This window comes from Salmo salar, chromosome 16 (assembly GCF_965601325.2).
Source record: "Salmo salar chromosome 16, fSalSal1, whole genome shotgun sequence".
NCBI classification, from domain to species: Eukaryota; Metazoa; Chordata; class Actinopteri; order Salmoniformes; family Salmonidae; genus Salmo; species Salmo salar.
The window spans coordinates 88,619,891-88,637,500 of record NC_138306.1 but is presented as its reverse complement, the minus strand read 5'-3'; the positions used below and the strand labels follow the sequence as shown (position 1 = coordinate 88,637,500).

Sequence of the window (17,610 nt, the reverse complement as noted above, 5' to 3'; positions counted from 1 at the left end):
CCTTAATGGCTGCTCTGCTCTTCCTGCCCTCACCTTAATGGCTGCTCTGCTCTTCTTGCCCTCACCTTAATGGCTGCTCTGCTCTTCCTGCCCTCACAGTAATGGCTGCTCTGCTCTTCCTGCCCTCACCTTAATGGCTGCTCTGCTCTTCCTGCCCTCACCTTAATGGCTGCTTCTCTGAGAGCCTCCAGTCTCTGACGGCTGCTCTCCTTCATGTTGACCACGTCCCTGTAGTCTCCCTGCAGCGCCCTCTGCAGGCCCACCACCGCCTGGAAGACTGAGCGTTCGCTCTCATTCAGCTCCTTCTGGAACACCTCCAGAGTGTGAACCTGGACAGGGGAGAGAGAAGAGAGAGGACACTAGACTAGGACCCTTGGACGGGGGAGAGAGAAGATAGAGGACACTAGACTAGGACCCTTGGACGGGGGAGAGAGAAGAGAGAGGACACTAGACTAGGAACCTTCAGAGTGTACACCACAGGAATCTGTGGGCACCTTAATTGGGGAGGACGGGCTCGTGGTAATGACTGGATCTGAATCAGTGGAATGGTATCAAATACATCAAACACATGGTTTCCATGGTTTCCAGGTGTTTCATTCCATTCCATTTGTGCAGTCCCGGCCATTATTGTGAGCCGTCCTCCCCTCAGCAGCCTCCTGTTGCGTGCACCTGGACAAGGGAACATACAACTCTGGTCAGAAGTAGTGTACTACACAGGGAACAGGGTGCTGTTTGGGACACAACCTGGAACGCAACCTGGAACGCAACCTGGAACGCAAACAGGAACGCAACCTGGAACGCAACCAGGAACACAAACAGGAACACAAACAGGAACGCAACCTGGAACACAACCTGGAACGCAACCAGGAACGCAACCTGGAACGCAACCAGGAACACAACCAGGAACGCAACCTGGAACACAACCTGGAACGCAACCAGGAACGCAAACAGGAACACAAACAGGAACGCAACCAGGAACGCAACCAGGAACGCAAACAGGAACACAAACAGGAACGCAACCTGAAACGCAAACAGGAACACAAACAGGAACGCAACCAGGAACGCAACCAGGAACGCAAACAGGAACACAAACAGGAACGCAACCTGGAACGCAACCTGGAACGCAAACAGGAACACAACCTGGAACGCAACCTGGAACGCAAACAGGAACGCAACCAGGAACGCAACCTGGAACGCAACCTGGAACGCAACCAGGAACGCAACCTGGAACGCAAACAGGAACGCAACCAGGAACACAACCAGGAACACAAACAGGAACGCAACCTGGAACACAACCTGGAACGCAACCAGGAACACAACCAGGAACGCAAACAGGAACGCAAACAGGAACGCAAACAGGAACGCAAACAGGAACGCAACCTGGAACGCAACCTGGAACACAAACAGGAACACAACCTGGAACGCAACCAGGAACGCAACCAGGAATGCAACCTGGAACGCAAACAGGAACGCAACCAGGAACACAACCAGGAACACAAACAGGAACGCAACCTGGAACACAACCTGGAACGCAACCAGGAACACAACCAGGAACGCAAACAGGAACGCAAACAGGAACGCAAACAGGAACGCAAACAGGAACGCAACCTGGAACGCAACCTGGAACACAAACAGGAACACAACCTGGAACGCAACCAGGAACGCAACCAGGAACGCAACCTGGAATGCAACCAGGAACACAAACAGGAACGCAACCTGGAACACAACCTGGAACGCAACCAGGAACGCAACCTGGAACACAACCTGGAACACAAACAGGAACGCAAACAGGAACGCAACCAGGAACACAAACAGGAACGCAAACAGGAACGCAACCTGGAACACAACCTGGAACGCAAACAGGAACGCAACCTGGAACGCAACCTGGAACACAACCTGGAACGCAACCAGGAATGCAACCTGGAACACAACCAGGAACACAACCAGGAACACAACCAGACTGTGCACTTGGCAGACATGGGATAGAGAAGGTAAGATGGGTGAGACCAGGGATGCACCTCAATATTCTAAAGTAGTTTCCTCTCCTTTATTTACACACATCTGGATACTAAGAGTCATTTTAAAAGGTCAGTTTTGACTAAACAGTGCCCTGGCTTGGTCATATGAAGGTTCAGTTATGTTTATTAACATATTACTCCAGAGAAAGGTTCAGGTTAGGGTTGGGGTCAGGGCAGTGCTGGACTTGGAGTAAAATAAGTGTCGGTACTCATTTTGGGTGCTGTTACGGTTTATATTTAGGTGCAGGAGCTCCACAATACTGTTGATCTAATATTCTATTGAGCAGTGGTTCCCAACCAGGGGTACTTGGCCTATCCACACGGGGTACTTGGTCTATCCACACGGGGTACTTGGCCTATCCACACGGGGTACTTGGTCTATCCACACGGGGTACTTGGTCTATCCACACGGGGTACTTGGTCTATCCACACGGGGTACTTGGCCTATCCACACCGGGTACTTGGTCTATCCACACGGGGTACTTGGTCTATCCACACGGGGTACTTGGTCTATCCACACGGGGTACTTGGCCTATCCACACGGGGTACTTGGCCTATCCACACGGGGTACTTGGTCTATCCACACGGGGTACTTGGCCTATCCACACGGGGTACTTGGTCTATCCACACGGGGTACTTGGTCTATCCACACGGGGTACTTGGCCTATCCACACGGGGTACTTGGTCTATCCACACGGGGTACTTGGTCTATCCACACGGGGTACTTGGTCTATCCACACGGGGTACTTGGCCTATCCACACCGGGTACTTGGTCTATCCACACGGGGTACTTGGTCTATCCACACGGGGTACTTGGTCTATCCACACGGGGTATATGGTCTATCCACACGGGGTACTTGGCTATCCACACGGGGTACTTGGTCTATCCACACGGGGTACTTGGTCTATCCACACGGGGTACTTGGCCTATCCACACGGGGTACTTGGTCTATCCACACGGGGTACTTGGTCTATCCACACGGGGTACTTGGCCTATCCACACGGGGTACTTGGCCTATCCACACGGGGTACTTGGTCTATCCACACGGGGTACTTGGTCTATCCACACGGGGTACTTGGTCTATCCACACGGGGTACTTGGCCTATCCACACGGGGTACTTGGCCTATCCACACGGGGGTACTTGGCCTATCCACACGGGGGTACTTGGTCTATCCACACGGGGGTACTTGGTCTATCCACACGGGGGTACTTGGTCTATCCACACGGGGTACTTGGTCTATCCACACGGGGTACTTGGTCTATCCACACGGGGTACTTGGCCTATCCACACGGGGTACTTGGTCTATCCACACGGGGTACTTGGCCTATCCACACGGGGTACTTGGTCTATCCACACGGGGTACTTGGTCTATCCACACGGGGTACTTGGTCTATCCACACGGGGTACTTGGCCTATCCACACGGGGTACTTGGTCTATCCACACGGGGTACTTGGTCTATCCACACGGGGGTACTTGGTCTATCCACACGGGGGTACTTCGCCTATCCACACCGGGCACTTGGCCTATCCACACCGGGTACTTGGCCTATCCACACCGGGTACTTGGCCTATCCACAGAGGGTACTTGGCCTATCCACACGGGGTACTTGGCCTATCCACACAGGGTACTTGGCCTATCCACAGAGGGTACTTGAGGAGACCCATGTGGTAATAGGCCTACTGGTAAAATGCACAAGGGGATACTTCAGGGGTACTCCGATAACAGTAACCGAAAAAGGTTGGGAGCCACTGCTATAGAGGTGCAGGAGCTCCAGCAGTAGAACATTTGAGGTGCCGGTACTCAGCTCAGGTGAGCTCCTGTCCAAGTTAAATACCGGGTTAGGGTGAGATGGGGTTAAAAAGCTCACCTGGAAAGTCGCTCTAATAACGAGGTAATAACAAGTTGATAGAGTCTCTCTAATAACAAGGTAATAACAAGTTCTTAGTCTCTCTAATAAATAACAAGGTAATAACAAGTTGATAGAGTCTCTCTAATAACAAGGTAATAACCAGGTAGTCTCTCTAATAACAAGGTAATAACAAGTTCTTAGTCTCTCTAATAAATAACAAGGTAATAACAAGTTAGAGTCTCTAATAACAAGTTATTAGTCTCTCTAATAACAAGGTAATAACAAGTTAGAGTCTCTCTAATAACAAGGTAATAACAAGGTTTTTGAGTCTCTCTAATAACAAGGTAATAACAAGTTATTAGTCTCTCTAATATCATGGTAATAACAAGTTAGAGTCTCTAATAACAAGGTACTAACAAGTTAATAAGAGTCTCTAATAACAAGGTAATAACAAGTTAAGTCTCTCTAATAACAAGGCAATAACCAGGTAGTCGCTCTAATAACAAGGTAATAACCATATTGAGCCAAAAATAGTTAGATTGACTAAGAGTTAGGGTCCGGTAGGATTAGGGTCAGGGTATGGAGCTAAACGGTCCATTTTACTCTGGCGCCCACCTGGAAGAGTCTCTCTGGATCTGAGAGGGAGTGGTCTCGCCCCACAGCGGCTGCAGCCACAGCTAGCTTCTTAATGGCAGTGTTCTTCTGTCGGATGAGGCTGCCCAGGCGCCGGCAGTTATCAGACACCCAGCTCCAAGCGTGCTTGGCCACAGCACTCCTGCCCCGATGCAGCTTGATGGCATGTTGAGCTACCTGGTCCCGCTGCAGCGCCCCTACAAGGCCAAGGCACAGCACCGCACACACAACCCGCATCCAACCTACTACTGCTGCTGCCCCTTCAGAGAAAGAGAGAGAGGGGCAGAGAGGGAGAGGGGGGGAGAAAGTGAGAGAGGGAGAGGAGAGAGAGAGAGAGAGAGAAGAAAGACTATGAGCAGGAATGGAGAGAACAAAGACTATGGACTGAGAGAGGCTGGTGGCAGACAGGAGAAGAGAAAGGCTATGATACCAAACCCAACACACACAGGCCGTATGAATGTTTCCCAGCCAGAGGAATCACCAGAGAGGTTAGTTCCATAGAGAGGATGGGGCGGGGCTCATACCTGCTCAAACAACTGCTCAGGCACAACTACCTGATGAGGCACACCTGTATCCAGTGACCTATATCCTTCTAGAACACATCTCACCTGACTTACCTGCCTCACCACACACAGCTGACAGCCCGAGCTAGCTCCGGGAAGAAGCAGGTCACACCACACTGAGTCAACAATAAAATGGAGGCCAAAGACTGCACAAATACTTTACCTATGGCTTTGAAAAAAAAACGTTTATAATTTATACTAGCAGCAAAGTACCTTTGTGTACATTGGTCAGGGTTAGTTATGTTTATATTCCAGACCACTCCTATGTCCCTCCTCATGCACAGTTCAGGGTTGAATCAGCTACTCCTACTGACCTGTGTTGATCAATGACACCACTGTTCATGAAGGTGTAGACACACACAGGCTTATAGAATACAATTATTTCCAACATCACTAAATAATGAAAACCATCCGTAACACAAAAATAGCCAACAAGTATTTTGCATTAGCTGTGCAGTAATATTACATATTCATATGAAGTACAGAGACCATTCATTCACTGGAGAAAACAAGGTTGGAGTTACAGCTGACAGTGTTCTGATCATGGTTTTAAATGTTGAATTACATATTCAGCGGGTATGCTATCTATTTTATGCTTAAATTCGTGGTAAATAAAATCGGCAAAATGTTAGACAGCTACCTACTAGCTAGTGTGCTACGTCGTCCTCTCTCAGTCCTAAACTCCACAGTGGAAGAGGGAAAACAATCGTGCTCTTGTAATGCCACCCCTCCCCAATCGCCACATAGCTCTAGCCAACGTTGAGCCTTAGAGCAGGGATTCAACTACACACAGGGCGACAAACTTAATGCATTTCCAAGACCCCTACGGTTGACCGCAACAAACGGCTTAGCTACGTCTGTCAGGTATGCATTTGAGTCAAATGTATTGTTCAATATTGCGCTATTGCTCTTTATAAATGACATTTGCGTTCCCGATGTTTTAGGAAGGTTAGATATGAATGCTGAAAGCTGTCAAACCTGCTCGCGCCTACTAGGTTAGCTTGATGGCTAATGCTAACTAACTAACGTCAGGTTAGTACGGTTCCGAACTTTTCTAACTTCGTCAACATTGACAGTAAGCTCCACAAAATGAGAATTTGAAGTCGAATTTCTCGTAACATGTTAACAACATTTTAATCAAGTTGTTTGTGGTGAATTAAATTTGCGATACCGTAATAAAATGTTACATTGTAGTTATTTTTCACTTCACTTCCGAAACAAATCACCACGATTGGTTGGATATCTGCGCGGATATCTGGGGTATGTAGTTTTATCAGGTGGCGTTTTTCACAAGTAACTGCCCTTCATGGAAAAATCTACACAGTTACAAAGTTGTTTGACTGCTTTATTTAGCTACTGTACTAGCTCTATAGACCATGAACATAAACTGATCACAGCTAGTCAATAGCATTGTGCAAGTACATTTTTACCTGCGATGAATCACATTATTTTACATAATGAACATTTTATGCAACTGTTTATATGCATACAATGTCATCACTATCCATGTACAGTGTTATTTGGTTCAGAAGTGCACAGAACAAGGCCACAACTTGACCACGATCACTGATTATCCCAAGAACTACAAGTCCCAGTTTAGACCCTCAAACTTTCCCTTGCGGTAGCGCTGACCTCCCGCGCAGGCGTACAAGGGGTATTGGGATATCAAGTTGGCCAAACAGAGGGTGATAAAATGGTAGGTAAGATCAAAAGGATAAACATAAACTAGTGAACAAACCCATGGTACGAAGTGTATAGCTGGAAATGTTTTGGGAGGCACGCTATGAAGGCTCTCTATAACGGGAAACGGGGTGTCCTCTGGCAGTGTCGCATTGCCAGTGCATCGTTCGTTCACTGTTGCAATTTATGAGGGAAATGGAAGGTCAGTTGTTATTGTGAGCGTGGACACCCGCACTTGCAACACTTACCTTTTTCCCTGGTTGGTATGTCGCCTATGCGTTGGAACAGAGAGGGGCTGTCCGTACGCGCTGGCTTGGGAACTGGGTCGCGGGAGAGGGCGCCGCCAATGGCCGCTACCATCGGGCGGGTCCAGAGCGAGAGGATAGGGTCAGGTCTGCAAGACGGGCGGGTCCAGAGCGAGAGGATAGGGTCAGGTCTGCAAGACGGGCGGGTCCAGAGCGAGAGGATAGGGTCAGGTCTGCAAGACGGGCGGGTCCAGAGCGAGAGGATAGGGTCAGGTCTGCAAGACGGGCGGGCAGTTGTCTTCTCACGGTTATAGCCATCTCGCACTGCACGGACATAGACACTGTTCTGATTCGAAGGGACTCCGTGGTTGTGTACCAACCCCGCCGTTGTTTCCAGGAAAAAACGGTTGTTGTTTTTTCACGCTGTGCCTTGCTCACGGTGATGAGTGATGTAATGCCTGCTGCCAGTGTGTGTTATTGATCCCGTTCCGTTATCGGTCCCGACGACCGTTTACATCATTGCGGAATGTTAACATCACGATCTGGTCATCCCGACACCGATGTATTTCCCGTTTCTAACGGATTGTCCCTCGGGCTCCCATATATGGCGTATGATTCTATTTGGATGTACAATATTTTGGGGAGTGCAGGTTGTGAAGAAAGTCAAGTTGCCAGTCAAAAGGATGTGCTGTCATTGACTGGCAGGACTCAGACAACCCTCTCTGTCTAAAGATGCTGTTCTGAGAGAAATGGAAGTGTTCTTTAACAGATATTTACAGACTGTGGTCTCGGTAGTGTTTCTGCAGAACCTGACCTGATGGCCTCAGCAGGTGACCTGAAGAGCAGTCTGTCAGGGGTCAAAGGTCGATGGATAACCTGCCTCTCTTTGTACGTGTGTGTGCACCTGTCAATATCTCAACTGTGTGTGTCTCCTCTCCTGCAGCATAAGCTGAAGTCGTCTCAAAAGGACAAGGTTCGTCAGTTCATGACCTTTACTCAGTCTGGGGAGAGGACAGCTGTGTACTGCCTGACCCAGAATGACTGGAAACTAGAGGTGGCCACAGACAACTACTTCCAGAACCCCGACCTCTACTATAAAGAATCCATGAAAACCTCTGTGGACCGCAAGAAGCTAGAGCAGCTCTACAACCGCTACAAAGGTAAGAGGGGGTGTAGTGTGAGTACTGGGGAGAGAGGATGGTAGAGGGGGTGTAGTGTGTGTACTGGGGAGAGAGGATGGTAGAGGGGGTGTAGTGTGTGTACTGGGGAGAGAGGATGGTAGAGGGGGTGTAGTGTGTGTACTGGGGAGAGAGGATGGAAGAGGGGGTGCAGTGTGTGTACTGGGGAGAGAGGATGGAAGAGGGGGTGCGGTGTGTGTACTGGGGAGAGAGGATGGTAGAGGGGGTGTAGTGTGTGTACTGGGGAGAGAGGATGGAAGAGTGGGTGCAGTGTGTGTACTGGGGAGAGAGGATGGAAGAGGGGGTGCAGTGTGTGTACTGGGGAGGGGAGAGAGGATGGTAGAGGGGGTGTAGTGTGTGTACTGGGGAGAGGGGATGGAAGAGGGGGTGTAGTGTGTGTACTGGGGAGGGGAGAGAGGATGGTAGAGGGGGTGTAGTGTGTGTACTGGGGAGAGAGGATGGAAGAGTGGGTGCAGTGTGTGTACTGGGGAGAGAGGATGGAAGAGGGGGTGCAGTGTGTGTACTGGGGAGAGAGGATGGTAGAGGGGGTGTAGTGTGTGTACTGGGGAGAGAGGATGGTAGAGGGGGTGTAGTGTGTGTACTGGGGAGAGAGGATGGAAGAGGGGGTGCAGTGTGTGTACTGGGGAGAGAGGATGGAAGAGGGGGTGCAGTCTGTGTACTGGGGAGAGAGGATGGTAGAGGGGGTGTAGTGTGTGTACTGGGGAGAGAGGATGGAAGAGTGGGTGCAGTGTGTGTACTGGGGAGAGAGGATGGAAGAGGGGGTGCAGTGTGTGTACTGGGGAGAGAGGATGGTAGAGGGGGTGTAGTGTGTGTACTGGGGAGAGAGGATGGTAGAGGGGGTGTAGTGTGTGTACTGGGGAGAGAGGATGGAAGAGGGGGTGCAGTGTGTGTACTGGGGAGAGAGGATGGTAGAGGGGGTGTAGTGTGTGTACTGGGGAGAGAGGATGGTAGAGGGGGTGTAGTGTGTGTACTGGGGAGAGAGGATGGAAGAGGGGGTGCAGTGTGTGTACTGGGGAGAGAGGATGGAAGAGGGGGTGCAGTGTGTGTACTGGGGAGAGAGGATGGAAGAGGGGGTGTAGTGTGTGTACTGGGGGGAGAGGATGGAAGATGGGGTGTAGTGTGTGTACTGGGGAGAGGAGAGAGGATGGAAGAGGGGGTGTAGTGTGTGTACTGGGGAGGGGAGAGAGGATGGAAGAGGGGGTGTAGTGTGTGTACTGGGGAGAGAGGATGGAAGAGGGGGTGTAGTGTGTGTACTGGGGAGAGGGGATGGAAGAGGGGGTGTAGTGTGTGTACTGGGGAGAGGGGATGGAAGAGGGGGTGTAGTGTGTGTACTGGGGAGAGGAGAGGGGATGGAAGAGGGGGTGCAGTGGGTGTACTGGGGAGAGAGGATGAAAGAGGGGGTGCAGTGTGTGTACTGGGGAGAGAGGATGGAAGAGGGGGTGTAGTGTGTGTACTGGGGAGAGAGGATGGAAGAGGGGGTGTAGTGTGTGTACTGGGGAGAGAGGATGGAAGAGGGGGTGTAGTGTGTGTACTGGGGAGAGGAAGAGAGGAGAGGTGTGTGTGTACTGGGGAGAGGAAGAGGGGAGAGGTGTGTGTGTACTGGGGAGAGGAAGAGGGGAGAGGTGTGTGTGTACTGGGGAGAGGAAGAGGGGAGAGGTGTGTGTGTGTACTGGGGAGAGGAAGAGGGGAGAGGTGTGTGTGTGTACTGGGGAGAGGAAGAGGGGAGAGGTGTGTGTGTGTACTGGGGAGAGGAAGAGGGGAGAGGTGTGTGTGTGTGTACTGGGGAGAGGAAGAGGGGAGAGGTGTGTGTGTGTACTGGGGAGAGGAAGAGGGGAGAGGTGTGTGTGTGTACTGGGGAGAGGAAGAGGGGAGAGGTGTGTGTGTGTACTGGGGAGAGGAAGAGGGGAGAGGTGTGTGTGTGTACTGGGGAGAGGAAGAGGGGAGAGGTGTGTGTGTGTACTGGGGAGAGGAAGAGGGGAGAGGTGTGTGTGTGTGTACTGGGGAGAGGAAGAGGGGAGAGGTGTGTGTACTGGGGAGAGGAAGAGGGGAGAGGTGTGTGTACTGGGGAGAGGAAGAGGGGAGAGGTGTGTGTACTGGGGAGAGGAAGAGGGGAGAGGTGTGTGTACTGGGGAGAGGTGTCTGTACTGGGGAGAGGAAGAGTGTTAGGATTAGGTGTGTACTGTGCTCTGTGGGTGTATATGAAGAACAAAGTGTGTGTGTAATGTACCAGTGTAATGTATCTGTGTTGTTGTGGTGTTCCTCTCCAGACCCCCAGGATGACAATAAGATCGGTATCGATGGGATCCAGCTGTTCTGTGATGACCTCACCCTGGACCCGGCCAGTAGGAGTGTTCTGGTGGTGGCCTGGAAGTTCCGTGCCGCCACACAGTGTGAGTTCAGCAGGAAGGAGTTCCTCGACGGCATGGCCGAGCTGGGGTGAGCAGGCTTTCTGTGATGTCATCTTTCTGCGCCACACAGTTGTGTTCACTATTCAGTAGGAAACATTTTTTAAAATGTTTTGAAATGTAAAATGAAAGCAGGTGTTGTTATTGGACAACTAAACGTTTTGAAACGGAGGTTGGGTAGGTATTAGCTGGACTCCAATAAGAAGGTGTGTGTGTGTGTGTGTGTGTGTGTGTGTGTGTGTGTGTGTGTGTGTGTGTGTGTGTGGGGGCTCCGTAGCTGTGACAGTCCAGAGAAGCTGAAGGCTCTGCTCCCCAGACTAGAACAGGAAGTCAAAGACACGGCCAAGTTTAAAGACTTCTATCAGTTCACCTTCAACTTCGCCAAGAACCCTGGACAGAAGGGACTAGGTAAGAACCCTGGACAGAAGGGACTAGGTAAGAACCCTGGACAGAAGGGACTAGGTAAGAACCCTGGACAGAAGGGACTAGGTAAGAACCCTGGACAGAAGGGACTAGGTAAGAACCCTGGACAGAAGGGACTAGGTAAGAACCCTGGACAGAAGGGACTAGGTAAGAACCCTGGACAGAAGGGACTAGGTAAGAACCCTGGACAGAAGGGACTAGGTAAGAACCCTGGACAGAAGGGACTAGGTAAGAACCCTGGACAGAAGGGACTAGGTAAGAACCCTGGACAGAAGGGACTAGGTAAGCCTTCCACATGTCTTTCTGGGAAAATGCTCTGAAAGTGGAGAGGTTTTGGTAAATACTGTGTCCAGACAGAGAGGTTTAGTCAAACCCTGGTTGGTCCAGTACTGTGTTTGAGAAGGTCTTTCACCCCGGTGTAGTTTTCCTAACCCTGGTGTAGTTTTCCTAACCCTGGTGTAGTTTTCCTAACCCCGGTGTAGTTTTCCTAACCCTGGTGTAGTTTTCCTAACCAGGGTGTAGTTTTCCTAACCCTGGTGTAGTTTTCCTAACCCTGGTGTAGTTTTCCTAACCCGGGTGTAGTTTTCCTAACCCTGGTGTAGTTTTCCTAACCCCGGTGTAGTTTTCCTAACCAGGGTGTAGTTTTCCTAACCCCGGTGTAGTTTTCCTAACCAGGGTGTAGTTTTCCTAATCCCCGGTGTAGTTTTCCTAACCCCGGTGTAGTTTTCCTAACCCCGGTGTAGTTTTCCTAACCCCGGTGTAGTTTTCCTAACCCCGGTGTAGTTTTCCTAACCAGGGTGTAGTTTTCCTAACCAGGGTGTAGTTTTCCTAACCCCGGTGTAGTTTTCCTAACCCCGGTGTAGTTTTCCTAACCCCGGTGTAGTTTTCCTAACCCCGGTGTAGTTTTCCTAACCAGGGTGTAGTTTTCCTAACCCCGGTGTAGTTTTCCTAACCAGAGTGTAGTTTTCCTAACCAGGGTGTAGTTTTCCTCCTGGGGAACATTGGTAGATAACTATGGTGGTTTGCCATCAGCGGTGTGATGTAGTTCTGTCAGTCAGTACCAGCCAGGCAGCAAACAGGAAGAACGCCTTTTAGATGGAAAACAATGAATTATCCTATGAGGTAAGTAAAGATCTTCCCCTTCACAACACTGTTTCTAGTTGAACTACTGCTGCTCTATGAGCATGCTGAGGAGAGGGCCTTGAGTCTGATAGGTAGTCTACTGTTACTGTGTAATAACAGCTTTACACATAGATCACCTATCAAGCTACACAGACACCAGGGTGGGTCCCAAATAGAGCTCCATTCCCTGTATAGTCACTACTTCTGACCAGAGCCCTATGGGCCCACTAGTGCACTATTTAGGGAACTGGGTACCATTTGAGATGCTACCCAGGGGATTCCCTGGATGGGACAACTTTGTTCTGGTTGTTGTTTCTGCTGGTCTGTGTTGTTATGACGACCCAGCTAAGTTCCTGGAACAACAGTAGGCCCCATTGTCAAAACTCATCTGACTGTAATGTGTCTCTCTCTGTAACTCTCTGTCACATTGTAATGTCACTAGGGCTGTAACTCTCTGTCACACTGTAATGTCACTAGGGCTGTAACTCTCTGTCAGACACTGTAATGTGTCTCTCTCTGTAACTCTCTGTCACACTGTAATGTCACTAGGACTGTAACTCTCTGTCACACTGTAATGTCACTAGGGCTGTAACTCTCTGTCACACTGTAATGTCACTAGGGCTGTAACTCTCTGTCACACTGTAATGTCACTAGGGCTGTAACTCTCTGTCAGACACTGTAATGTCACTAGGGCTGTAACTCTCTGTCAGACACTGTAATGTCACTAGGGCTGTAACTCTGTCAGACACTGTAATGTCACTAGGGCTGTAACTCTCTGTCAGACTGTAATGTCACTAGGACTGTAACTCTCTGTCACACTGTAATGTCACTAGGGCTGTAACTCTGTCAGACACTGTAATGTCACTAGGGCTGTAACTCTCTGTCAGACACTGTAATGTGTCTCTCTCTGTAACTCTCTGTCACACTGTAATGTCACTAGGGCTGTAACTCTCTGTCAGACTGTAATGTCACTAGGGCTGTAACTCTCTGTCACACTGTAATGTCACTAGGGCTGTAACTCTCTGTCAGACACTGTAATGTCACTAGGACTGTAACTCTCTGTCACACTGTAATGTCACTAGGACTGTAACTCTCTGTCACACTGTAATGTCACTAGGACTGTAACTCTGTCAGACACTGTAATGTCACTAGGGCTGTAACTCTCTGTCAGACACTGTAATGTCACTAGGACTGTAACTCTCTGTCAGACACTAATGTCACTAGGACTGTAACTCTCTGTCACACTGTAATGTCACTAGGACTGTAACTCTGTCAGACACTGTAATGTCACTAGGGCTGTAACTCTCTGTCAGACACTGTAATGTCACTAGGACTGTAACTCTCTGTCACACTGTAATGTCACTAGGACTGTAACTCTGTCAGACACTGTAATGTCACTAGGGCTGTAACTCTCTGTCACACTGTAATGTCACTAGGACTGTAACTCTCTGTCAGACACTGTAATGTCACTAGGACTGTAACTCTGTCAGACACTGTAATGTCACTAGGACTGTAACTCTCTGTCACACTGTAATGTCACTAGGGCTGTAACTCTCTGTCACACTGTAATGTCACTAGGGCTGTAACTCTCTGTCAGACACTGTAATGTCACTAGGACTGTAACTCTGTCAGACACTGTAATGTCACTAGGACTGTAACTCTCTGTCAGACACTGTAATGTCACTAGGGCTGTAACTCTCTGTCACACTGTAATGTCACTAGGGCTGTAACTCTCTGTCAGACACTGTAATGTCACTAGGACTGTAACTCTGTCAGACACTGTAATGTCACTAGGACTGTAACTCTCTGTCACACTGTAATGTCACTAGGGCTGTAACTCTCTGTCACACTGTAATGTCACTAGGGCTGTAACTCTCTGTCACACTGTAATGTCACTAGGGCTGTAACTCTCTGTCAGACACTGTAATGTCACTAGGACTGTAACTCTGTCAGACACTGTAATGTCACTAGGACTGTAACTCTCTGTCACACTGTAATGTCACTAGGGCTGTAACTCTCTGTCACACTGTAATGTCACTAGGGCTGTAACTCTGTCAGACACTGTAATGTCACTAGGACTGTAACTCTCTGTCACACTGTAATGTCACTAGGGCTGTAACTCTCTGTCACACTGTAATGTCACTAGGGCTGTAACTCTCTGTCAGACACTGTAATGTCACTAGGACTGTAACTCTCTGTCACACTGTAATGTCACTAGGGCTGTAACTCTCTGTCACACTGTAATGTCACTAGGGCTGTAACTCTGTCAGACACTGTAATGTCACTAGGACTGTAACTCTCTGTCACACTGTAATGTCACTAGGGCTGTAACTCTCTGTCACACTGTAATGTCACTAGGACCGTAACTCTCTGTCACACTGTAATGCCACTAGGGCTGTAACTCTCTGTCACACTGTAATGTCACTAGGGCTGTAACTCTGTCAGACACTGTAATGTCACTAGGGCTGTAACTCTCTGTCAGACACTGTAATGTCACTAGGACTGTAACTCTGTCACACTGTAATGTCACTAGGACTGTAACTCTCTGTCAGACACTGTAATGTCACTAGGACTGTAACTCTCTGTCACACTGTAATGTCACTAGGGCTGTAACTCTCTGTCACACTGTAATGTCACTAGGGCTGTAACTCTCTGTCAGACACTGTAATGTCACTAGGACTGTAACTCTCTGTCAGACTGTAATGTCACTAGGGCTGTAACTCTCTGTCACACTGTAATGTCACTAGGACTGTAACTCTCTGTCACACTGTAATGTCACTAGGGCTGTAACTCTCTGTCACACTGTAATGTCACTAGGACTGTAACTCTCTGTCACACTGTAATGTCACTAGGGCTGTAACTCTCTGTCACACTGTAATGTCACTAGGGCTGTAACTCTCTGTCACACTGTAATGTCACTAGGGCTGTAACTCTCTGTCAGACACTGTAATGTCACTAGGACTGTAACTCTCTGTCACACTGTAATGTCACTAGGGCTGTAACTCTCTGTCACACTGTAATGTCACTAGGGCTGTAACTCTGTCAGACACTGTAATGTCACTAGGACTGTAACTCTCTGTCAGACACTGTAATGTCACTAGGACTGTAACTCTCTCAGACACTGTAATGTCACTAGGGCTGTAACTCTGTCAGACACTGTAATGTCACTAGGGCTGTAACTCTCTGTCACACTGTAATGTCACTAGGGCTGTAACTCTCTGTCAGACTGTAATGTCACTAGGGCTGTAACTCTCTGTCACACTGTAATGTCACTAGGACTGTAACTCTCTGTCAGACACTGTAATGTCACTAGGACTGTAACTCTCTGTCAGACTGTAATGTCACTAGGACTGTAACTCTGTCAGACACTGTAATGTCACTAGGACTGTAACTCTCTGTCACACTGTAATGTCACTAGGACTGTAACTCTCTGTCAGACACTGTAATGTCACTAGGACTGTAACTCTCTGTCACACTGTAATGTCACTAGGGCTGTAACTCTCTGTCACACTGTAATGTCACTAGGACTGTAACTCTCTGTCACACTGTAATGTCACTAGGGCTGTAACTCTCTGTCACACTGTAATGTCACTAGGGCTGTAACTCTCTGTCAGACACTGTAATGTCACTAGGGCTGTAACTCTGTCAGACACTGTAATGTCACTAGGGCTGTAACTCTCTGTCACACTGTAATGTCACTAGGGCTGTAACTCTCTGTCACACTGTAATGTCACTAGGGCTGTAACTCTGTCAGACACTAATGTCACTAGGACTGTAACTCTGTCAGACACTGTAATGTCACTAGGACTGTAACTCTCTGTCAGACACTGTAATGTCACTAGGGCTGTAACTCTCTCAGACACTGTAATGTCACTAGGGCTGTAACTCTCTGTCACACTGTAATGTCACTAGGGCTGTAACTCTCTGTCAGACACTGTAATGTCACTAGGGCTGTAACTCTCTGTCACACTGTAATGTCACTAGGACTGTAACTCTCTGTCAGACACTGTAATGTCACTAGGGCTGTAACTCTCTGTCACACTGTAATGTCACTAGGGCTGTAACTCTGTCAGACACTGTAATGTCACTAGGACTGTAACTCTCTGTCACACTGTAATGTCACTAGGGCTGTAACTCTCTGTCACACTGTAATGTCACTAGGACTGTAACTCTCTGTCACACTGTAATGTCACTAGGGCTGTAACTCTCTGTCACACTGTAATGTCACTAGGGCTGTAACTCTCTGTCACACTGTAATGTCACTAGGGCTGTAACTCTCTGTCAGACACTGTAATGTCACTAGGGCTGTAACTCTCTGTCACACTGTAATGTCACTAGGACTGTAACTCTCTGTCAGACACTGTAATGTCACTAGGGCTGTAACTCTCTGTCACACTGTAATGTCACTAGGACTGTAACTCTCTGTCAGACACTGTAATGTCACTAGGGCTGTAACTCTGTCACACTGTAATGTCACTAGGACTGTAACTCTGTCACACTGTAATGTCACTAGGACTGTAACTCTGTCAGACACTGTAATGTCACTAGGGCTGTAACTCTCTGTCACACTGTAATGTCACTAGGGCTGTAACTCTCTGTCAGACACTGTAATGTCACTAGGGCTGTAACTCTCTGTCACACTGTAATGTCACTAGGACTGTAACTCTCTGTCACACTGTAATGTCACTAGGACTGTAACTCTGTCACACTGTAATGTCACTAGGGCTGTAACTCTCTGTCAGACACTGTAATGTCACTAGGGCTGTAACTCTGTCACACTGTAATGTCACTAGGGCTGTAACTCTCTGTCAGACACTGTAATGTCACTAGGGCTGTAACTCTCTGTCACACTGTAATGTCACTAGGACTGTAACTCTCTGTCACACTGTAATGTCACTAGGACTGTAACTCTCTGTCACACTGTAATGTCACTAGGACTGTAACTCTCTGTCACACTGTAATGTCACTAGGGCTGTAATTCTCTGTCAGACACTGCAATGTCACTAGGGCTGTAACTCTCTGTCACACTGTAATGTCACTAGGGCTGTAACTCTCTGTCACACTGTAATGTCACTAGGACTGTAACTCTCTGTCACACTGTAATGTCACTAGGACTGTAACTCTCTGTCACACTGTAATGTCACTAGGGCTGTAACTCTCTGTCACACTGTAATGTCACTAGGGCTGTAACTCTCTGTCAGACACTGTAATGTCACTAGGACTGTAACTCTCTGTCACACTGTAATGTCACTAGGGCTGTAACTCTCTGTCACACTGTAATGTCACTAGGGCTGTAACTCTGTCAGACACTGTAATGTCACTAGGACTGTAACTCTCTGTCAGACACTGTAATGTCACTAGGGCTGTAACTCTCTGTCACACTGTAATGTCACTAGGACTGTAACTCTCGTCAGACACTGTAATGTCACTAGGGCTGTAACTCTCTGTCAGACACTGTAATGTCACTAG

The 17,610-nt window shown here is 48.7% G+C and overlaps 2 protein-coding genes across 13 annotated transcripts in view; one reads left to right on the top strand and one right to left on the bottom strand.

Annotated features, from left to right (window-relative positions):
• LOC106574962 (solute carrier family 9 member D1) overlaps positions 1-7,131 on the bottom strand; it is a 42,574-nt gene extending 35,443 nt beyond the window's left edge. For 4 of the 11 annotated variants that reach the window (XR_014381024.1, XR_014381025.1, XR_014381026.1 and 1 more), the window contains exons 1-3: positions 6,996-7,129; positions 4,487-4,764; positions 162-329 (exon numbers count right to left, since the gene is read on the bottom strand). Coding sequence is in view for 7 of the 11 variants with exons in the window: in XM_082963176.1 (XP_082819302.1) it covers positions 162-329; positions 4,487-4,764; positions 6,996-7,107 (558 nt within the window). In the remaining 4 variants the exon portion in view is untranslated. The other 7 variants (XM_082963169.1, XM_082963170.1, XM_082963171.1 and 4 more) reach the window with 6 other exon arrangements.
• Positions 5,768-17,610, top strand: part of LOC106594144 (DCN1-like protein 2) — a 44,621-nt gene continuing 32,778 nt past the window's right edge. Inside the window, exons 1-4 of one of the 2 annotated variants that reach the window (XM_045698406.2) lie at positions 5,768-5,931; positions 7,936-8,152; positions 10,459-10,627; positions 10,874-11,004. In XM_045698406.2, the coding sequence (XP_045554362.1) occupies positions 7,978-8,152; positions 10,459-10,627; positions 10,874-11,004 (475 nt within the window). In that variant the 5' untranslated portion in view covers positions 5,768-5,931; positions 7,936-7,977. Of the gene's footprint in view, positions 5,932-6,630; positions 6,764-7,935; positions 8,153-10,458; positions 10,628-10,873; positions 11,005-17,610 lie in introns of those variants that run through there. The other variant, XM_045698405.2, reaches the window with a different exon arrangement.